The following is a 24,001-nucleotide window of genomic DNA, read 5'->3' on the forward strand; positions in this document are numbered from 1 at the left end:
CACAGCGAGTGGTTAAGGTCTGCAATGCACTGGCTGAGAGTGCAGTGGAGGCAGGTTCAATTGAGGCATTCAAGAGGGAATTGGATTATTATCTGAGAAGGAAGAATGTACAGGGCTACAGGGAGAAGGCAGGGGAGTGGCACTAGGTGAAATGCTCCTTCAGAAAGCCAGTGCAGATATAACAGGCCGAATGACTTCCTTCTGCGCTGTAAGCATTCTATTCTAAGAATATGGTGCGGTGACTTTATTTTATTTTTATTTAGAGATATAACACTGAAACAGGCCCTTCGGCCCACCTAGTGTGTGCCGAACATCAACCACCCATTTATACTAATCCTACATTAATCCCATATTCCTACCACATCCCTTCAATTCCCCTACCACCTACCTACACTAGGGGCAATTTACAATGGCCAATTTACCTATCAACCTGCAAGTCTTTGGCTGTGGGAGGAAACCGGAGCACCCGGCGGAAACCCACGCGGTCAAAACTATATGTGGGGACATAAAGCTGGACACTCATGCACATCACCTGAGGCTATGGAATGTGCTCTGATCTGGCTCCCAGGGCATCCATACAACCCGGCTTCAGCTGCCGCTCACTTCTCGGGTTACCAGCGACCCAAGTTACTCAGACATTTTGGCTCCGATTTATTTTCTTCAACCAAATTTCACAGGTAAACTGCATGTAATCCAGGGATTATCTGGGGATTTGTTTTGTTAGAGGGTTGGGGGTTTGAGGTGGGGTTGTTGTCTGGGGAAATTAGAGCACGCACACTGCGGCCTAAGAGCATGATCTCTGCATTGATCAAAGTCCCTCAATTTATTTAGAGATACAGCACTGAAACAGGCCCTTCGACCCATCGAGTCTGTGCTGATCAAGAACCACCCATTCATACTAACCCTACAGTAATTCCATATTCCCTACCACCTACTTACACTAGAGGCAATTTACAATGACCAATTTACCTATCACCTGCAAGTCTTTAGCAGTGGGAGGAAACCGGAGCACCCGGTGAAAACCCACGTGGTCACAGGGAGAACTTGCAAACTCCGCACAGGTAGTACCCAGAATTGAACCCGGGTCCCTGGAGTTGTGAGGCTGTGGCGCCAATGTGTCTATTCATTCTACTGGTTGAAAACAGCAGATTGAAATCCCTCCCACCAATTGGAACCTGTCCCACTGCATGGCCTCGCCTACTTTATTGACCAACCACAGGGCAACATGGGGTCATGTGGCTTCTGATTTGAACCCATGTGACTGATAATAGGGTATTCATGTGGGGACAAGTTTCATGAACCAGCGCCTCTTCAGAGATATTGTTTGTCTGGGGACGCAGTACCTCAACTGCCCATCTGACCAGCAAAGTTGAAGCCCATGAAATAAAAGGGGTAGCAGCAGCATGGATACAAAACTGGCTGAGTGACAGGAAACAGGAGTAGTGGTGAATGGTTGCTTTTCAGACTGGAGGAAGGTATACAGTGGAGTTCCCCAGTGGTCAGTACCCCCAAGACCACTTGGTATATATTGACTTAGACTTGGTGAACAGGGCACAGTTTCAATATTTACAGATGACATAACACTTGGAAATGTAGTGAACTGCGAGGAGGATGGTGATAAACCTCAAGAGGATGTAGACAGGCTGGTGGAATAGGCAGACACGTGGCAAATGAAATTTGATGCAGAATGGTCCGTTGTAGCTCAGTTGGTGGCACTCTTGTTTCTGAATCACAAGGTTCCTGGGCCAAGTCCCATTGCAGAAATTGAGTGCAAAAATCAAGACTAGCATTCCTGTGCAGGGAGTGTTGCACTATTACATATGCTGTCTTATGAATATGACACTAAACCTCTCTCAGGTTGATATAAAAGATCCTTTGGTACTATTTCAAAGAAGAGCAGGGGAATTATCGCCAATCTTAATCAATATTTATCCCTCAATCAACATCACAAAAACAGATTATCTGGTCATTATCACATTGCTGTTTGTGGGAGCTTGCTGTGTGCAAATTGGTTGTCATGTTTCCTACATTACAACAGTGTCTACACTTTAGAAGTACTTCAATGGCTGTAAAGTGCTTTAAGATGTCCACTGTTTGTTGAAAGTGCTGTATAAATGCAAATCTTTCTTTCTTTTTCTTTGGTAGGAAGAATGAGGAAAGACAATATAAACTAAAGGGTACAATTCTAAAGGGTGTGCAGGAACGGAGAGACCTGGGGGTACGTGTGCACAAATTGGTGAGGGTGGCCGGGCAGGTTGAGAATCCAATTCAAAAGGCATACTGGATCCTGGGCTTTATAAATAGAGGCATAGAATTAAAAAAAGGAAATTATTATGAATCTCTATAAAACATTGGTTTAGTTACAACTGGAGTATTGTGCCCAGTTCTAGGCACTACACTTTAGGAAGGATGTGAAGGCTTTAGAGAGGGTGCAGAAGAGATTTACTAAAATGATTTCAGGAATGAGGGACTTCGGTTATGTGGGTAGATTGGAGAAGCTGTGGTTCTTCTTAGAGCACAGAAGGTTGACAGGAGATTTGATAGAGGTAATCAAAATCATGAGGGATCTAGACAAAGTAGGTAGAGAGAAACTCTTTCCGTTGGTGGAGGGATCAAGAACCAGGGACCATAGATTTAAAGTGATTTGCAAAAGAACAAAAGGCAGCATGAGGAACAACCTTTTTCTGCAGAGATCGCTTTGGATTTTGAATGCAAGACCTAAAAGGATGGTGGAGGTAGATTTAATCAAGGCTTTCAAAAGGAAATTTGTTTCATACATGAAGGTTGTCTCTTGCCTCTTTTGTGGGTCACTCAATCCATCTGGCCTCCTTCGCAGGCTTTTCATGATCCATTACTGTTTGCACCTCTCCCTCCTCTGTGTCCTCCTTGTCGGTGGATGACTGTCATTCAGGCATGTCATCCTCATGTAAGAACAAAGAACAAAGAAAATTACAGCACAGGAACAGGCCCTTCGGCCCTCCAAGCCTGCGCCGATCCAGATCCTCTATCTAAACATGTCGCCTATTTTCTAAGGGTCTGTATCTCTTTGCTTCCTGCCCATTCATGTATCTGTCTCGATACATCTTAAAAGACGCTATTGTGCCCGCGTCTACCACCTCTGCTGCCAACGCGTTCCAGGCACCCACCACCCTCTGCATAAAGAACTTTCCACGCATATCCCCCCTAAACTTTTCCCCTCTCACTTTGAACTCGTGACCCCTAGTAATTGAATCCCCCACTCTGGGAAAAAGCTTCTTGCTATCCACCCTGTCTATACCTCTCATGATTTTGTACACCTCAATCAGGTCCCCCCTCAACCTCCGTCTTTCTAATGAAAATAATCCTAATCTACTCAACCTCTCTTCATAGCTAGCGCCCTCCATACAAGGCAACATCCTGGTGAACCTCCTCTGCACCCTCTCCAAAGCATCTACATCCTTTTGGTAATGTGGCGACCAGAACTGCACGCAGTATTCCAAATGTGGCCGAACCAAAGTCCTATACAACTGTAACATGACCTGCCAACTCTTGTACTCAATACCCCGTCCGAAGAAGGAAAGCATGCCGTATGCCTTCTTGACCACTCTATTGACCTGCGTTGCCACCTTCAGGGAACAATGGACCTGAACACCCAAATCTCTCTGTACATCAATTTTCCCCAGGACTTTTCCATTTACTGTATAGTTCACTCTTGAATTGGATCTTCCAAAATGCATCACCTCGCATTTGCCCTGATTGAACTCCATCTGCCATTTCTCTGCCCAACTCTCCAATCTATCTATATTCTGCTGTATTCTCTGACAGCCCCCTTCACTATCCGCTACTCCACCAATCTTAGTGTCGTCTGCAAACTTGCTAATCAGACCACCTATACTTTCCTCCAAATCATTCCTTCCACCTTTGCAGTGCTAGATTGTGTAGAGCACAGCAGACCACCACGATATGTGAGACCCTCACTGGGCCATGCTGGGCTCCACCAGATCGCTCAAGGCTGCTGAATCTCATCTTCAGCAGCCCAAGAGACAAGGTCATAATGACTCGTTTCCAGCCATCTTGTTCTCTATTCACAGAGAGTTAAATAAAGGCTGCACTCTATCGCCACCTTTCCATTTGTGGTCCCTTTCAAGGTGCTCTTGAGCCTCCCTGCTTATTAGAGAAGGATCAGTAATGCGAGACGCTTCCAAGCTCCTGTTCCTTCTCTCCCCTTGCTACTGATGCGTCAAGCTCATGGCTAATGCAATGGTGTGCAGGTCTGCATGCAGCTTTGGGATCTGACTCTGCATGAGGGTCGGCAACTGCTCAATGGAGGAAGCCATGCGCTCATAGGCCTGAGACATGGCAGCACACATGGTATGGTTGGACTCCTCCATCATCCGCTCATGGCTGCACATGACCTGCCAGATATTGCCTTACCCCTCTCTGCAACTCCAACATGCCCTGTGCTGTCAACACCAGAGTCTCATCATCAACCTAGGGCTCAGCATGGGCCTGGCCACCCATAGTCCTCCGACTGTCAGAGGCCTCAACTGTATCAGCCTCAGCCAGCTGCTCTGGTGTGTGCATGGTGCTCTCACCAGCTTGTGACCCTGATTCTAATGCTGAGCAGGTACCCACCGAGGTGAAAGTATCTACACTGGTAGAAAGTGCAGGAAAGTCATGGGACTATGAATCCTCTGAGTGGTTCTCCTCCTCAGAGATGGCTGACTGTCCCCCTGTGGTTGTGTACCCCTGTGCTCACTAACCTGGATGAGAGTGGGTTAGACTGTGCAGATCTCCTGATACCAACCATGCCTGATGTGGGTCTCCAACATTAATGCACATGCCAATGGGAGCCAATCGTCACTCGCTTGCACAGGAATTCCAGTCTCCATTTCCGATATAGGGTGGCTGCCCTGACGCCTGCCAGGTCCAATGCCTCTTTAGCCGAGGTAAGTGGACGCAGATCTGGGAGTCCGCCGCCAGTCCGGGACATTTTCCTTCTATTGTGGGCTCTCTTGTCCTGCAAGAGGAAGGTTGGAGACAGAAGGGAATGGCAGACAGATCAACATGACAGTTTGGCTAATGTAAACCCTTCGTCCCCTATTGGGAGATCTGATGTATCTCATGCTGACACACGCTGTCAGGGGCGTTAAGGCGGGGTGAGCTATGAATAAAGTTGGCCTGAGGTCAATAAGCAGCCATAAACCTATCAGGATGAGATGAAATCCTAGCCTCTCAACGATTGCCATTGAAGTGCTACCCTCCCCATGTCACATACTCTCCTGTGTAATCACATGCAATTCTCAAAAAGGCGAGTGATATGGAGCACTCACCTTGGCAGAATGCAGGAGGGCATTGATCTTCTTCCTGTTCTGGACCCAGTTGTATTGGGTGACCCCCATGGCTGCTGATCTCCTCTGTGATCTCCACCCAGGCCTGCTTGATTAGGCGGGAGTACCTCTTCTTGCCATCGCAGGGGAAGAAAACCTCCCGCCTTTCCCTTGCAGCTTGGAGGAGAACCTGCAGAGAAGAATCACTGAACAGTGGGGCCATCCAGTGTTTTACCTCAGCCGTTGTCTTCTACCCTCCTCGGGGTGGTGGTGGGGGGGTGGTTGACAGGAACTAGGCAAGCAAAGTTTTAAGCTGCACAAATTTGCAAATGACTCTAAGGCAGTAGTGAATGCAGGGCTGGAAGGTCTTTAAATATGGCACCAGCACCTGTTCCAGAGTCATCTGACACTGTAATCACCAACTTGCCTCCTGTCCCCACCATGTATCTGGGTGGGGGGGGGGGGGGGGGAGCCACACCTCCACTATGCAAAATGGCCACCTGCGTCGTAATCATGGTGGGTCGTCCGCCCATTTCCGCACCCCCCGCCGGAGCCAGTGGTGGGCTCATAAAATTCAGCCCCAAGACTTACTTATGATGTAAGCTCAGTCTGTTTATAACCCTATCACAGCTTCAATCAATTCCCAATATAAATTATGCTTTATCTAACACTATATATTGCTTCAATCCATGTAGTAGAAATGATCACCCACGTGGTCATCTTTTATGCCACATTCTGCAGTCCCTCAGAAACTAGAGAATGTGTTGACTCCACAATGTGATGATTTTTTACTTCACTTTCCTTTGTTTGATTGTTGTTTTAGTACACTTACAAGCTACTAAAATTATATTAAATCTTTCACTGCATTGATACTTCAGCATTTAGATTATGAAGGTGGTCCAGAGAGAAAGCTTCAGATTGCTGTTGAAAATGAAGAACCATTATTTACCTGTCCAGGCAAGAATAGTGAAATCCGTACAGCAGAACCACAGACTATGACTGTAATTATCAACGTGGTGGATGAAAATGACCCTCCTATTTTTGACATTCCCGAATTGTCAGTTGTGCGCAAAGAAGGTCTTCTACCAGGAGTTGTGCTGGCGAGAATGAATGCCACAGATCCTGATAAAATATTTAAAAACCATATCAGGTAAGTGAAGGCAGAACTATAGCTTACATTTTGTTAGAATGACAACTTTCAAGATTTTATAAATTCGACGCACATTAAAAGATAGCTTTTATATATTTGTGTTCCTGGAGCACAAAACGTTATTCTGGGGGTGTGAATTCATAAAATCTACCCGTAGAATTCTTACCTTATTATTCAAAAGCAATGAAAGATTGCAAAGATAACATCATTATTCAAGTCATACACGAATAAGTTCAAAGACAGGTTCCCGTACACAATTAAACACTAATCATAAACCGTCAGTGGAAATGCCATACATTTGATACAGGGATCCTGGAAAATTATTACAGTATTTTAAAGGATTGATGTATGGATGCAAGTAGATTCATTATATAAACCAAGTGTTGTGGGCCTGTCAATAATTTGTGCAGTTAATGACTAGCTCTTGGTACAAAACTAGCCAAAAAGTCACCTGACTGACTATTTGCAGTTTTACCTTAAACTCCAGCACCACTTTTGCCATTCAACAGCAGCCAGTCTAAAAGAGGATGCAAAAAGTCTGCCTAGCAACTTAAATTATGAAGGATTAGACATAACCATAGATAAGGAGTTGCATCTGAAGGAAAATATTGGGCTACTTTTGAAGTCCCTGATAAGGGCTGTATTTTATTATCTGGCCGCCAGGAGCAGGAGAAGGCATGCAAAATGGAGGCGGTCCTGCCTGTGACATCATTTAACATATTGATGGCGGCTGTCCCCCAAAATCATGTAGCGGGGACGGCAGTGGTGATGCCGTTCACGGCACCACCTGATGCTGGAGTAGATGCTGGCACCACCTTTAAAAGGCTGCCAGCCCTGCATTTACACTAATCAATAATATCATCAATAATCATCAATATTCATAATCATCATAATCATCAATATCTCCCTAAAGCTTCACCTGTGTGGTGTTTAAAAATGTTTATGTTCTCTGCAAGCAGCCCCCCTGGGATCTCTGTTCCTTTTAAGATGGAGATCCCGCCTCCAATAACTGATTAGTTATTGATTTCCATCCAATGCCAGCCAATCACAGGGCCTGCAGATCAGCAATATCGGCAGCGCCAACAGGAACAGTGGCCACTGCCGGTACTGCAGAGGTCTTGGACCCAGGTCCAACACTGGAACCCTGGACATCAGGTAATTGAGGCAGGGTCGCTCTGGCCTTCCGGCCTGGTCCCGGTAAGGCGGGGGTGGGGGGGGTAGCGGTATGATTTGGTGATGGGAGGATGGGCGTGAAGTCCGGACGGAGGGGCGGTCCATGGAGGTGGAGGTTTTGCCAGCAGGAGTCCTCCGTGGGCTACAGATTGCCCATGGAGGAGGGACTACCCCAAGCCTGCTGGGAGAGTGCCTCGCATTACAAGGTTAAATCCCAGCTGTGGGGGAAAGAGGCCCTTACGTGACCATTAATAGGCCACTTAAGGGCCTCAATTGGCCTCTGGGTAGGAAGGCCATAGTTGGCCTATCCTGCACCCGGCAAAATCGCTTGGTGACGGGGAGGCAATGGGCCTTTCACCCCGCCCCCCGTTGTGATTCTATGGGCCTCTCCATCTCCTACCTGCCTCAGGGGGGCCCATAAAATCCAGCCCTAAGTGTGGGTTGAAAGTCTAGATGCTGGGACAGAGCTCGCCCACTATGCAATGAGTTGAATTCCTGCAATTTTGTGAAGTTAGTTGATTTCCATCACTAATCATGGCTTTGCAGCTTGAACCTTGTATATAGAGCTAGCCGACTGAGTGAACTGCAGAGGTACACCATAATTGAAATTAAAGCTAAATGGCGATATAGTAGGACAAACATTCTTACAGCCTTTAGAAGGACCCAAAATGTATTCCATCCCTTTGACAGGCTTTGCCGAAACTGAATGAGGAGAGGGGCGTACAGAAGTGCTAGACAAAAAATGAAAGGAAACCAGAACAGAATCTGTGGGTGCAAGACTCTAAAACATGGAGTCTTAATTACCACTAAGGTCCGGACCCCGTATTGAGTATCAATGACGTGAAACAAACTCTGGATACAATTTCCAACTTTCTGTGGAAAACCTTTATTAACCCACTAAACAATAGTATATACTTACAACACCAGTTGCTTAGTTAGACCCGCGTACAGAAGCTTGTTCCCGGGGTGGTCAGTCCTCTGAGTGAATTCTTCTGCACATCTTCCTGTGACTGACCATGTCACACTTCTCTGGCTGCAGCAACAATGTCCTTGTGGGCTGTGGCTTATACCCCTTTCTGACCCTGGTCCCTTGACATATAAGGTAATGTCTTGAATTGGGTCATCTAATGGGTTTCAGTGCCTTATATATCCCACCATAGCTATGTAAGACCACCTGCATTTGCTAGGTGCACACCAGCAATGGATGTGATATCTGCATCTTACTAAGACAGGAAGGAAACCATTCACACATATTCCAAGACACCATTGTCTATGAGAGTTGTGATAGACAGAGTATCTGATGATGCAATAGTCTGGGGCTACCACCTTAGTGGCATGTTGACACGTCTGTGTGTGTGTTTATGGGGTGGGGGGGTTGTGGTCCTTGTTCAGTTAAGCTGCCTTTATTTTTTTTTTAAAGTCCAATATTAGCCCCAGCGATGATGTCTTTGGTCAAAATTCTTCTCCCTTCATCCTGATGTCCTTCGCATTCCATGTACTTACCACCCAGTGAGCCCCACACGCTGGTCCACACCACAACTGGTTACATTTTACTTATAAACAGAAATGCAGAAGATATTAAAAATGCCATACAGCATACCAGAAATACAAGAGACAGCCAAATGCCTTTTATGGGCCAGTGACAGTGCAGTGCAGTAACTGATTACCCTGCTCCATATCCAGTGATGTGCAAATATTGGGCCGGATTTTGCCGTGCCAGTAGTGATGATACATTCAGCGCTCACCGCTACTTGATGTTGGAGAGGGTCCGCAACTTCCAAAATGCACACAGTGTGCTATTTCCAAAGTTGTGGTGGGACAACCAACACTACTCCCGAGGGTTCACCACTTCAAATGGTAAGCATAAAACCAATGTGAATTTGGGATAATTGGCCATTAATTCCAAATTAATTAAATTTTAAAATTTTACACCTGTATTTCCAGGCGTAGGAGTCCCCCTCTCAATTCACAAGTACTTAATGAGAAGGCCCAGACCATTTTAAAAGTTAAAATGGATTGTTTTTTTGCATGAAACCTTTCAAATTTCTGAAAAACCTTGTTAAAAAGTAAAATCTATGACTTCTTAGCATGATTAATTATCACTTTAAAATGATTTATCTGATCAAAACTATTGTACTTGATAAAAATGTTTACATTTTAATTTTGAAAAAATATGTTTAAAATTTTGTAAAATTACTTACGGCTACTAAAACTGTGTGGCAGAATTTTACTGACCCCGGGGCATTTTCCATGGAGACGGGCAGCTGATGTGCATAATTAATGCTCTGATTGAAGGCCATTTTGCGGGGCTGCTGACATTTTGTTGAGGGCAGAGTGTCCCCCTGCCACATGAGTAGGCCACCAGCTTCATGAGTGAACTGCAGAGTAACACCATAGTTGAAATTAAATGTAAATGTCTATATAGTGCAGCCTCTCTACAGCAACCCAGTGGGCCATTGGAGTCAGAGGGGTTGCCCTTCCGACCCTTGGCCCCCTGTACCTTTTATTTTTAATGTACTTTGGAGGCACCCCGAGGTCTCCTGCCTGCGTCAACAGCGCCCACCTCTCCCAGTGGCTCAGTTTTTTTTATTGGTTCATGGGAAGTGGGCATCGCTGGCTGGGCCAGCATTTATTGCCCATCCCTAATTGCCCTTGAGAAGGTGGTGGTGAGCTGCCTTCTTGAACCGCTGCAGTCAATGTGGGGTAGGTACACCCTCAGTGCTTTGAGGAAGGGAGTTTGACCCAGCAACAATGAAGGAGCGGCGATATAGTTCCAAGTCAGGATGGTGTGTGGCTTGGAGGGGAACTTGCAGGTAATGGTATTCCCATGCATTTGCTGCCCCTGTCCTTCTAGGTGGTAAAGGTCGCGGGTTTGGAAAGTGCTGTCTAAGGAACCTTGGTGCGTTGATGCAGTGCATCTTGTAGATGGTACACATTGCTGCCACTGTGTGTCGGTGGTGGAGGGAGTGAATGTTCACGGATGGGGTGCCAATCAAGTGGGCTGCTTTGTACTGCTGGTGTCGAGCTTCTTGAGTGTTATTGGAGCTGCACCCATCCAGGCAAGTGGAGAGTATTCCATCACACTCCTGACTTGTGCCTTGTAGATGGTGGACAGGCTTTGGGGAGACAGGAGGTGAATTCGTCACAAAATTCCCAGCCTCTGACCTGCTCTTGTAGCCACAGCATTTATGTGGCTGGTTAAGTTCAGTTTCTGGTCAATGGCCACCCCCAGGATGTTGATAGTGGGGGATTCAGCGATGGTAATGCCATTGAACATCAAGGGGTGATGGTTACATTCTCGCTTGTTGGACATGGTCATTTCCTGGCACTTGTGTGTTGCGAATGTTACTTGCCACTTGTCAGCCCAAGCCTGGATATTGTCCAGGTCTTGCTGCATTTCTACACTGACTGCTTCAGTATCTGAGGAGTCGCGAATGGTGCTAAACATTGTGCAATCATTAGCGAACATACCCGCTTCTGACCTTATGATTAAGGGAAGGTCAATGCTGAAGCAGCTGAAGATGGGTGTGCCTAGGACACGACCCTGAAGAACTCCTGCAGTGATGTCCTGGAGCTGAGATGATTGACCTCCAACAACCACAACCATCTTCCTTTGTGCTAGGTATGACTCCAACCAGCAGAGAGTTTTCCCCGATTCCCATTGACTCCAGTTTTGCTAGGGTTCCTTGATGCCATACTTGGTCAGTGATTTGACATGGCAACATCAATAGCCCACCCGCCGTCCTTAATCGGAGGCCGCCTGCAGTAATTTCACCAAGCCGTCCCGCTGCCAGCAAGTTTGGACTCGGAACTGCTTTTCTCCCCGATATCGGGTTCCTGAAGCCCTCAGTAAAATTCAGCCTGTGATTATCTGGTGCCTTTTTAAATATGATTTTCCAATGTTGTTTTACTACAGCAGCACTTTTTTTTAGTTGAAATTAAAGGGAAATGGTTATAACTCCGGCCTCCCTGCGGCAGCCCAAGGGGCCATTGGAGTCAGAAGGGTTTAGTGTAGTGACTGTAAGCCACACCTACAACTGGTTGCCATTTTTGCCCACATTAGACAGAGCTGTTGGGCTTCATTGCAGCCCACACCGGAAAGGAATCCTTCTCCGAGGCAGACGGAATTCTTGTCACTGGGATGGCGGGTAGTCTCGTGCGGAGATTTATTCAATGTCAGCAGCAAGTGCCACTGCTGTGTTGCTGACTACAAAATCTGGGCAAATGTTGCATGAGATGGAAGTAAGGAGTGTTTTCCTGTTTGTTATTCGTGGACACCCTGCTCAGAGGACAGCAGTGCAACATGCCTGGCAGGAGCTGATGGCTAATTTCAATGCTATGTGCTTCACCAGCAAGAGTGGGAGTACATGCAGAACAGTGGATATACGGTAAGAGTGTTACAGTAAGACCAGGTGAAGGCTGAAAGAGACCCCTAGACACCTTTCTCACCTGGTCATACCAGAAATATGGTTGCTAGTGTCTGGAATTTTACCCACAGACAAACAAGGGAAATTGGAAGTGGGAAGCCAAATTGTTCCCAATCAAAAAAGAGCAAGATTAATACAGGTTTTCTTGTGGTTGTGTGTGATTGAATACTAACATGTCTGCAACTGAAACTAGTAGCTCTCCAAGCCAGGGTGAAGTAACTTGGGATAAGTTAAAAGCACTGTCTATGGAGGAGTTGAGGAAAATGAGCAGTGTGGGATCACTGTATGTGGCAAGGCAAGGAAGTCTGAACTCCTAAGGCTAGTGGCCAACCATTTTTCCCTTGAATCTGAAGAAGCGGAAGCAGTGTTAGAAGCAGACCCAGACAGGGTATTGCTAGCAAAGATACAATTGGAACAAAAGAAAGTTGAATTAGAAGACAGGGAAAGAGAAAGGGAGAGACAGGAAAAAGAGAGAGAGGCAGGAGAGGGAGAAAGAAAGCCTTCCAGAGGAATTTGAAGAAAATGAAAGACAGGAGAAAGAAAGAGAGAGGCATGAGAGAGAGAGAGAGAGAAAGAATATTCCAGAAGGAATCCGAAGAAAGAGAGCTGAAGTGGGTTGAGTTAACTAGGGGGCAACAGAGTAACCCCAGTGAAAGAATGGCCAATATGGAGGAACATAATTCAGGCTGGGTACAAATTTGCTAAAGCACGTTCAACTGATACCAAAATTCAATGAGGAAGATGTGGAATCGTTTTGCGTGTCTTTTGAGAAACTGGCAAGGCAGCTAAAATGGCCAGCTGAGATCTGGTCTCTTTTAACACAAAGCAAGCGAACTGGAAAAGCCCATGAGGTTTATTCCTTGTTGCCAGATGAGAGTTCATCAAGTTATGAACTGAACAGAAATGCGAACCTCGGGGCATATGAGTTAGTACCAGAAACCTATCGCCAGAAGTTTAGAACCCTCAAGAACCAGGCTAATCAAACTTATCTGGAGTTTGAAAGAAGTAAGCAGCTGGCTTTTGACCAGTGGCTGAGGGCTCTTAAAATGCAGCTCAGCTATGAGACTCTCAGAGAAGTAATTCTGTTAGAGGAATTTAAAAACTCTCTCCCATTCTCAATAAAGACCCATGTAGAGGAGCAGCGGGTTCAGGGAGCCTGGCAAATGACGATTCTGGCTGATGAGTTTGCTTTAATTTATAAGTCGGTTTCCCAGGGGAGAACCTTTCCGAATCACCCCGACAAATCTGAAAAGGGCAAAGGGTAGGAAGGTGATCTCTGCCCAGGCAGTCCTGGGAGAGAAAGGAAAGCAGGAGATAAAGGGGGCCCTCCTCCAGCCAAAAAGGATGGTGCTGTGAGCAAAAGTGAGACCCGGAGACCTGTGTTCTTCCATTGTAATAAGGCAGGGCATTTAAAAGCTGACTGCTGGAAACTAAAGGGAAAACTGGTAGGGTTAATCAGGGCACACCCGCTCAGTGAAGATGGGACCCTGATAGAAAGCACAGAACAAGTGGTGGCTTTAACTACAGTAAGAGTGCAACCCAGAAAGCTTACTACGGCCAGTGCAGTGTCCCAGACACTGCCATCACCATCCCCGGGTATGTCCTGTCCCATCAGCAGGGCAGACTGAGCAGAGGTGGCGGCACAGTGGTATACAGCTGGGAGGTAGTTGCCCTGGGAGTCCTCAACATCAAACTCTGGATCCCACGATGTCTCATGGCATCAGGTCAAACACGGGCAAGGAAACCTCCTGCTGATTACCACCTACTGCCCTCCCTCAGCTGATGAGTCAGTGCTCCTCCATGTTGAACACCACTTGGAGGAAGCATTGAGGATGGCAAGGGGGCAGAATGTACTCTGGGTGGGGGACTTCAATGTCCATCACCAAGAGTGGCTCGGTAGCACCGCTACTGACAGAGCTGGCTGAGACCTAAAGGACATAGCTGCTAGACTGGGTTTGCAGCAGGTGGTGAGAGAACCAACAAGAGGGACAAACATACTTGACCGCATCCTCACCAATCTGCCTGCCGCAGATGCATCTGTCCATGACAGTATTGGTAGGAGTGACCACTGCACAGTCCTTGTTTAGACGAAGTCCCGCATTCACATTGAGGAAACCCTCCATCGTGTTGTGTGGCACTACCACCGTGCTAAATGGAATAGATTTCAAACAGATCTAGCAATGCAAAACTGGGCATCCAGGAGTTGCTGTGGACCATCAGCAACAGCAGAACTCAACTACAATCTGTAAGCTCACAGCCCGGCATATCCCCCACTCGACCATTACCATCAAGCCAGGAGACCACCCCGGTTCAATAAAAAGTGTAGGAGGGCATACCAGGAGCAGCACCAGGCACACCTCAAAATGAGGTGTCAATCTGGTGAAGCTATGACACAGGACTACTTGGGTGCCAAACTGCGTAAGCAGCATGCTATAGACAGAGCTAAGCGATCCCATAACCAACAGATCAGATCTAAGCTCTGCAGTCCTGCCACATCCAGTCATGAATGGTGGTGGACAATTAATTAGCTAACAGGAGGAGGTGGCTCCACAAATATCCCCATCCTCAATGATTGGGGAGCCCAGCACATCAGTGCAAAAGATAAGGTTAAAGCATTTGCAACAATCTTCAGCCAGAAGTGCTGAGTGGATGATCCATCTCGACCTCCTCCTGAAGTCCCCAGCATCACGGATTCCAGTCGTTAGCCAATTCGATTTACTCCGCGTGATATCAAGAAATGACTGAAGGCACTAGATACTGCAAAGGCTATGGCCCCTGACAATATTTCGGCAATAGTACTGAAGACCTGTGCTCCAGAACTTGCAGCGCCCCTAGCCAAGCTGTTCCAGTACAGCGACAAAACTGGCATCTATCGGCAATGTGGAAAATTGCCCAGATATGTCCTGTACACAAAAAAGCAGGACAAATCCAACCCGGCCAATTACTGCCCCATCAGCCTACTCTCATTCATCAGTGAAGTGATGGAAGGTGTCATCAACAGTGCCATCAAGCGGCACTTGCTTAGCAATAACCTGCTCAGTGACAATCAGTTTGGGTTCTGCCAGGACCACTCAGCTCCTGACTTCATTACAGCCTTGGTTCAAACATGGACAAAAGAGCTGAACTTAAGAACTGAGGTGAGAGTTACTGCCCTTGACATCAAGGCAGCATTTGACCGAGTATGGCATCAAGGAGCCCTAGCAAACTGACGCCAATGGGAATCAGGGGGCTAACTCTCCGCTGGTTGGAATCATACCTAGCACAAAGGAAGATGGTTGTGGTTGTTGGAGGTCAATCATCTCAGCTCCAGGTCATCACTGCAGGAGTTCCTCAGGGCACAACCATCTTCAGCTGCTTCATCAATGACCTTCTGTCGATCATAAGGTCAGCAGTGGGAATGTTCGCTGATGATTGCACAATGTTTAGCACCATTCGCGACTCCTCAGATACTGAAGCAGTCCGTGTAGAAATGCAGCAAGACCTGGACAATATCCAGGCTTGGGCTGACAAGTGGTAAGTAACATTCGCACCGCACAAGTGCCAGGCAATGACCATCTCCAACAAGAGAGAATCTAACCATCTCCCCTTGACATTCAATGGCATTACGATCGCTGAATCCCCTACTATCAACATCCTCGGGGTTACCATTGACCAGAAACTGAACTGGAGTAACCATATAAATACCGTGGCTACAAGAGCAGGTTAGAGGCTAGGAATCCTGCAGCGAGTAACTCACCTCCTGACTCCCCAAAGTCTGTCCACCATCTACAAGGCACAAGTCAGGAGTGTAATGGAATACTCTCCACTTGCCTGGATGAGTGCAGTTCAAACAACACTCAAGAAGCTCGACACCATCCAGGACAAAGCAACTCGCTTGATTGGCACCCCATCTACAAACATTCACCCCCTCCACCACCGACGCACAGTGGCAGCAGTGTGTACCATCTACAAGATGCACTGCATCAACGCAAAATGGCTCCTTAGACATAACCTTCCAAATCCGCGACCTCTATCAACTAGAAGGACAAGGGCAGCAAATGCATGGAACACCACCACCTGCAAGTTCCCCTCCAAGTCACATACTATCCTGACTTGGAACTGTATCTCCATTCCTACATTGTCGCTGGGTCAAAATCCTGGAACTCCCTTCCTAACAGTACTGTGGGTATAGCTACCTCACATAGACTGCAGCAGTTCAAGAAGACAGCTCACCATCACCTTCTCAAGGGTAATTAGGGAAAAGGCAATAAAAGCTGGCCTAGCCAGTGACGCCCATATCCCATGAATGAATAAAAAATAATTTATAGGATTCCTGAAGTTTGTCAGGGTTTTGTGTCAGAAGGGAAAGTAACCCCATACCCCTCGAGTGGGGCCAGCAAGCCCATAGTGCTGGGACACAGGGGCGACTAGATTTCTTTTACTGGGAAAAGGCCTGACCTTTCCCCCAGAGAGTGCAGTAAACACCAAAATGGTGGTGAATGGTATTGGAGGGCAGTGTATGCCTGTACCTGTACACCGGGTGCACCTAGAGTGCGACCTAGTTTCAGCACCGGTGACCATAGGGAATGTCCCTAGTTTGCCTGTGGACAAGTTTGACCTGCTCCCAGGTAATGATCTGGCAGGGGTGAAGGTGGGACACCCCCCCCCCCCACCCCCCCGCCCCACCCGACAGTAGTGAAAGAAAGACTGCAGGAGGTCAGAGAGACAGGGCAGTGGCAGGAGACTGACCCCTGCAGTTTCCCTGAATGTGTAGTGGATCAGGCCATGATCAAAACAGCTCCCCCAGAGAAGACTGCATTGGCACTGCAGGCAAATGACCATGAGGTCTGCCTGTCCGAGACTTTCTTTGGAAAGTTAGGAGGCCCAGGGTATGAATTAAATTGATTTTCCCTAGCAGAGGCTCAGCGAGCCAACCCAGATTACAAGAGTTAGCACAGGCTGCCCAGTCTGAAAGTGAAGCAGAGGGAGTCCCTGATTGCTACTATTTAGAGAATGAGGTACTGATGAGGAAATGGAGTTCTCCTCACAGACCTGAGGGCAAGAAGTGGACAGTAGTTCACCTATTAATGGTGCTGCACAGGGACCGGGTAGAAATATTAAGGGCCCACAAGGGTACAGTGGTTGTACATGCTGGTATACGAAAGATCAAAGCCCACATAAGACAGCAGTTTGACTGGCTAAAACTCCACTAAGATGTGGTGAAGTACTGCAGGAGTTGCCACATGTGCCAGGTTTAGGGAAAGCCTAACCTACAGTTAAACCTGCACCCCTAAGTCCTGTACCAGTGTTAGGAGGACCCCTCCAGCAGAGGGCTGGTGAATTGTAAGCGACCCCCGCTGAGAACAAAAGGGCACAGGCAGGCACGCGGTTGGCAAAAGTTTGGAAAGTGAAGGGGAAAAAGTGACCAAGTGGGCAGGTTAAAGGAAATCTGGGAGGAATCCCAGATGAAAACCTCTACTGTCCAGTCAGCCAACGCCGAAAAATGTGAAAAGCTAGACCCCACATCCTCCTATGTAAATGCAGACTCTGGAGGCACCCCACCAGTATTGCTAACAGCATTTCCAGGAACCTGCAGAGACAAAGAGAGTCCTCAAGGGGGCACTAAAACTGTGAGGGTGATGCCTCACCTAGTTGAAGTGCCACAGGAGAGTGCAGTCAAGTCTGCACACATACCTGCAGACAGGAATGTTCCAGAGAACAAAGAGGAGATTAACAAAGAATCCTCCCCCTCAGTCAGAGAAAAAGGAAACCACCCATCCCCTAAAGTCAAAAGCCTTTTCATGACTCAGCAAAGCACTGAAAGAGAGTTCAGGATGGACCCCCCCACCCCCCCAACCCCATTACTAACTCTCCTGAAAAAAAAATTAAGCAGGAACCAAAACCCCAGGCAGTCATGGAAATGGACAATCTGAAGAGAAGCTTCCCCAAAGAACCACATGGATACTGGGATGCCAAAAAGGGGAAATTAAAGCAGCGAAAATACAATTTTAATAAGCTTTAAGTGTTATGAATGAATGGAAATGAATGAGAGAAATGAATAGTTTTTCTTTCTGTATCTTATATTTCTCTCAAACGTTTTAATGAAATGCGGCATTTTTTTCAAATCGCATTCCATTCCCCTGGGTGTAGAGGTGTCATGCAGGGCTCCACCTGCCAAGAATGAGGCACATTAATTTTGCCACATGAACATCGATTTTTAAACTGTTACTGGAGTAAAGAAAGAACTGCCTTTTTAAAAGAAAGCAACACCAGACCCTTGACTGGGAGGATATTTGCATACTTACAGATGGTGCTTAAAGGGGACAAAGGACCATTCCCTGCTCTAATTTAATCCACAATGGACTTTTGATTAATAAACATTGAGGGTGGAGGAGCTCGCTTTCCAGCTTAATTGCTAAGATGGTTGAATACACAAACAGACATGGTCGGACCAGTATAGTCACATGACTAACTGGCTATTAGAGTTTTTTGAATTTGAACTTGCCACAGAGTTTTAAACTGGCAGAAAGCTGTTTGCTCCTAGACTGGAAAAGACCTCTTTCCTGTCTGCTCTCATCTCATTCTCACCAGCTTTGGAATCCATTGAAGACATACGAATCCCGAGAGAGAAAAGTCTCCTACAGTGAACAAGGTTTAAGAAGAATACTGGGCCCCAGCAAAAAGCAAGATCTACCTGTCTCTATTTGCATGTACGTATCGCATATACATGCTAGCGTGGGCCGCGATGTGTATCTGTAGGCATTAATCAAATTAGAATTTAAGTTTAAGTTTTAATAAAATTTCACTTTACTTCTTTAAACCTAAGAAAGCCTGTTTGTGCTAATTTCTTTGCCTTATAAATGGAAAGTGGTGAACAAGGATTCACCAAAGGGGGAGCTCAAAGCATGGTGTGTTAAAAATTAAATCCTGTTACAGTAAGACCTGGTGAAGGATGAAAGGGACCCCTAGACACCTTTCTCACCTGGTCGTAACAGTGGAACACTTTGAGGAATCTGGCAATATGATATTGCCCAACAATGCCATGTAACTGGCTTACGATCATGTCACAAAATCCCCCAAAAATTGAGCCCAAAGTAATCAACTGGTAAAATAAATACCGCAACTTACCTGCCTGTGTTCCAGAGGGGCAGGGAGGATGGGGTAATGCAGAGAACTAATCATAATACTTTCTAATCTACATAGGTCAGTATCTACAATAAGTTGCACCAAGGGAATCCCACATTTTCTTTCTTTATTTTCAAGATATGTAAAAGCACAAGATCCTGGAGAATTGGTTTCTGTGGATGAAAAGACTGGTGTAGTCACAACACTGAAACAATTGGATCGAGAAGCACCTTACATGAATAGAAGTATTTATGATATTATTATTCATGCAGTTGATGATGGTAAGTACTTTTTGCAATAACTTTGACAACTCAAATGTAATTCTAAAATACTTTAATAGTGTTTTGTAGCAGCTATTTCAAATAGTTTTGTTGAGATGTGCAACTCTACAAATCAAAGAGAATATTCATCATACGAATGTATGTAAAATCTGCAATAGACACTTTCAAGTACTGCCATTACTGGTCAGAATAGCTGGCTATAAACATACTGTACATAGCCATCCATTATTGTTTTCCTATTTGATCTACTTCTGGTATCAAAAGATTCTGGAAGATCTATTTATCCTACAGGGGAAAAAATCTTATTGTAAGAGAACAGTTGCCACTTTATCAGTACCATTAGTTCATTCAACTATAACATAACCATGTGCTTTATGCATTCCACAATATAACGGGTCAGTACTTTCCCAATGGACCGGATTTAATTAAGCTCACGACGTTGGGATCCGTGACGGGGGCGGAGGGGGTGTAGGGGTGAGAGGGGGGCCCGAATATGGGTCCGGTAGCCGCTCGCCACGGAGGCCAATACTGGGAGGGCTCGGCCCAATCCTCCTGGCAGCTGCGAGGCACCATGGCGGCCCCCCCCGCCCCCCCCCCCCCCCGACCGCTGCTGGATGACAGGAACAGTATTTCAATATTTAAATGAATATCATGAATAAATTTAAGTAAACTTACTTGAAATCTTCTGGGCCAGCACTCTGGCGCCTTCAATTCTCCATCCGTGGAAAGCCAGCGTGACCCTGATGGGGAGGGGGAAGGAGTTAGGATTTTCAGTGTGGTGGCGGGAGAACAGGGTCAAATAAATGTAATGGGTCTAAGGTATGGTGGGAAGGGGTGAACTTTAAATTTTGTGCAGTTTGGTGGGGGGAAGGTCAGATTTAAAAAGTAAGTGTCTTTGGGGAGGGAAGGTCAAATAGTTAATGTTCATTGTTATTGAAGGTGGGAAAGGGGCAGGAGAAATTTATTGGATACATTTTTGGGGGATACGGTTTTAAAAATTCAAATTGACCAACAGGGCTGGCTACCTTTTAAAAATGGCACCAGCGCCTGCGCATAGACAACTGATGGCATTGCCGGGGATAGACAGCCCGCCCCCTCCACATGATTGATGGGGGGCGCGGGCTGCCCCGACTATTTGAATGAGCCGCCGTGGCGGACTCTTAAAATCCAGCCCAACATCTGTACCGGAGTCTGAATGTCAGGATTGAACATAAGCCTGCATCTCCTGCATTATTCCATGAAGAGTATTAAACTCCTTGTTCTATTTTAATGCATTAAGAAATCCTGCAAAAGAACTAAAAGAGCAATATCGCGTATGAAAGTGAAAACGCAGACTCATCTGCTCATTTGTTGAATCGATTCGTACAGAATGCAGTCAGTAACTGTAACACTTCCAGTCACTAAAAAGGGAATGAGTGTTAATAGGATATGTTTTTGTACACTTCTGTTCACTTTAGGTGTGCCACCTTTGACTGGAACTGCTACTATGCATTTACACTTATCAGATATCAATGACAATACACCATATTTGGTCAACCAACATCAACATATGTGTATAAATGGTAATGTGCGATCCATAAATATTATAGCAGCAGATGATGATGAAGACCCATTCAGTGGTCCATTCACATTTAAACTGATGAATACCAAAGTATTTGGAAAAGAGATGTGGAAATTAGGAACAACTTATGGTGAGCATTCTTAAAGATTGCTAGATGAGGGTTTGTAGTGAAGCAGAATTGAAAATTTTCACTCTTAATCCTATCATCGCTCCTCAGTTTAATTATTGCATTGTGATTTCTGTATTGAAACTTCTATACTTTATGCTCAGAAGATACTCATTTGATATAAAAGTATATTTCTAGTGATAATTGATAACATTTACCCCTCTCCTCAAAAAAACAACACTTGACCCCTCTGTCCTTGTAAACTACTGCTCCATCTCCAACTTCCCTTCCTTCACTCGGTGAGTTGTGATTCTTTGCAGTTCTCTGCCCCAAGTGGACTGTGAATGTTCAGTCTTTTTTTTAATTCATTCATGGGATGTGGGCGTCACTGGCTGTGCCAGCATTTATTGCCCATCCCTAATTGCCCTTGAGAAGGTGGTGGTGAGCTGCCTTCTTGAACTGCTGCAGTCCATGTGAGGTAGGTACACCCACAGTGCTGTTAGGAAGGGAGTTCCAGGATTTTGGCCCAGCGACAGTGAAGGAACGGCGATATAGTTCCAAGTCAGGATGGTGTGTGACTTGGAGGGGAACTTGCAGGTGGTGATGTTCCCATGCATTTGCTGCTCTTGTCCTTCGAGGTGGTAGAGGTCGTGGGTTTGAAAGGTGCTGCCTGAGTAGCCTTGGTGCATTGCTGCAGTGAATATTGTAGATGGTACACACTGCTGCCACAGTGCGTCGGTGGTGGAGGGAGTGAATGTTTGTGGATGGTGTACCAATCAAGCGGGATGGTGTCGAGCCTCTTGAGTGTTGTTGGAGCTGCACCCATCCAGGCAAGTGGAGAGTATGGTTGAGTATATTCAAGACAGAAATTGATAGAATATTGGATACCAAGGGAATTAAGGGATATGAGGATAGTGCAGGAAGATGGAGTTGAGATATAAGATCAGCCATGTTGTATTGAATGGTGGAACAGGCTGGAAGGGCTGAATAGCCTTCTCCTGCTCCTATTTTTTATGTTCTTATGATACCCAACTCTATCTCACCACCTCTCTCAACTCCTCCACTGTCACACTGCTAGTCCGACATCCAGTACTGGATGAGCAGACATTTCCTCCAACTGAATTTGGGGAAGACAGAAGCCATTGTCTTCTGTCCCACCACAAGCTCCATTTCCCAATAACTGACTCCATTCCTCTCCCGGCAACTGTCTGAGGCTGAACCAGAGTGTTCACAACCTTGGTCTGATATTTGACCCTGAAATGAGCTTCAGACCACATATTCACTATCACTAAAATCACCTATTTTCACCTCCAAAAGATTGCCTAGCTCTGCCCCTGTATCAGCTCAACTGCTGCTGAAATCCCCCATTGTTTGTTACCCACTCCAATGACGGGACCCAATGATGGCATTTTGCCAGTGGCATTCAATTAACAGGCCACTGCTGGGGCCATTGTCCAGGAAAATGCAGCCCAATATCTCCTTATGTGGTTCAATGCCAAATTTAGTTTATTGACACTTTACTACGTTAAAGGAACTATATAAATGCAAGTTGTTGCTGTTGTATAATGTGTACATCACAGTTTTATTCATTGAATGTGTTCTGTCAGGTACTTCTTCACAGCTTATGAGTCTGCAGGATCCCCTACCAGGAACCTATGCTGTTCCTTTCGAGATCAAAGATCGCCAAGGAATTAGTAAAGAGAATGTACTGAATCTGCGTGTCTGTCACTGCCCAGATGAGGTTGAATGTGAAAATTTGGAAGCCAGTAGATCTGTTGGTGCTGGCACAGCCATTGGTGTTCTCCTCGTTTCATTGTTATTACTGTTTCGTAAGTATGCAAATATCCTGGATCTCGCATCTACATTCATTTCAAAATATGAATTCCAAATAATTTTAAACGTCATCTGTTGTCTTTGGTAGTCCAGTTATTTAAGAAACAATCATGTAAAACAATTGTATAGATTACAAATGTTCATCTTATGATTGTAACAACTTATCTTGTGAAGAATTAGGATTGTGAATTAAAATCTATGCAAATAGGAAAGGAATGTAACCAGAATTATACCATTTGGCCTGAGTATTCTGACCAATGGTTTTTAAAATGAAGGAGGCCATTGCTGCTTAGTGTCTCTGTGATCTTTCCGCGACTCAAATTCTTTAGCTTATTAATTGGCACGTTAGAGTTTAAACATAGAGGGTGAATTTCTTTGGAGGTTCTCCCACTCTTCCACTGTAACTTCAGCAGAAGTGCAGCTGATACTCTGTTTATCTTTCACATACCTCGAAGTGAAGAAAATATATTGGTGAAATAAAAAAGGAAGTTAAACAATCTGTTCCATTGACAATCCAATTAATTTCTTCATATGTTAACAATTCTTCACATGCCAACAGTAACAGATGGGAAGCTAGGTGACAGATCCATTTTAATGCCATGAAATGTAAAGTAGTAAGTTTTAGGGAAAAGAACAGCAAAAGGATATGTACTCAATAGTAAGACTCTTAATATGGTGGAATAAAGAGATTTGGGAGTACAGAAACAAAGATATTTAAAGGTGTGAATACAGATAAAAAAAGGCAATGCAAAAAAAGAGAAGTAAGACTCTGGATTTTATATATAGGAGCATTGACTAAAAGCACATAAGAATATAACACATAAGAGCAAGAATAGGCCAGACAGCCCATCAAACCTGCTCTGCCATTCAGTAAGATCATAGTTGTACTTATACATCAACACCACTTTCCCGCCTTATCCCCATATCCCTTGATTCTCTTAGTGCTCAAAAATTTAACAATCTCAGTTTTAAATATTCACATTGCTGAACATCCACAGCCCTCTGAGGTAGGGAATTCCAAAGATTCACAACCATCTGAGTGAAGAAATTTCTCGTC

General features: G+C 45.6%; 1 protein-coding gene across 1 annotated transcript in view; it reads left to right on the forward strand.

Moving 5' to 3' along the window:
• The window catches only part of LOC137378278 (uncharacterized), a 75,186-nt gene that overhangs the window by 15,134 nt on the left and 36,051 nt on the right, over nucleotides 1–24,001 (forward strand). The window contains exons 8-11 of the mRNA XM_068048522.1: nucleotides 6,188–6,459; nucleotides 19,302–19,444; nucleotides 20,902–21,135; nucleotides 22,719–22,940. Of these exons, the coding sequence (XP_067904623.1) occupies nucleotides 6,188–6,459; nucleotides 19,302–19,444; nucleotides 20,902–21,135; nucleotides 22,719–22,940 (871 nt within the window). The remainder of the gene's footprint in view (nucleotides 1–6,187; nucleotides 6,460–19,301; nucleotides 19,445–20,901; nucleotides 21,136–22,718; nucleotides 22,941–24,001) is intronic.

This window comes from Heterodontus francisci, chromosome 16 (genome assembly GCF_036365525.1).
Source record: "Heterodontus francisci isolate sHetFra1 chromosome 16, sHetFra1.hap1, whole genome shotgun sequence".
Lineage (NCBI taxonomy): Eukaryota > Metazoa > Chordata > Chondrichthyes > Heterodontiformes > Heterodontidae > Heterodontus > Heterodontus francisci.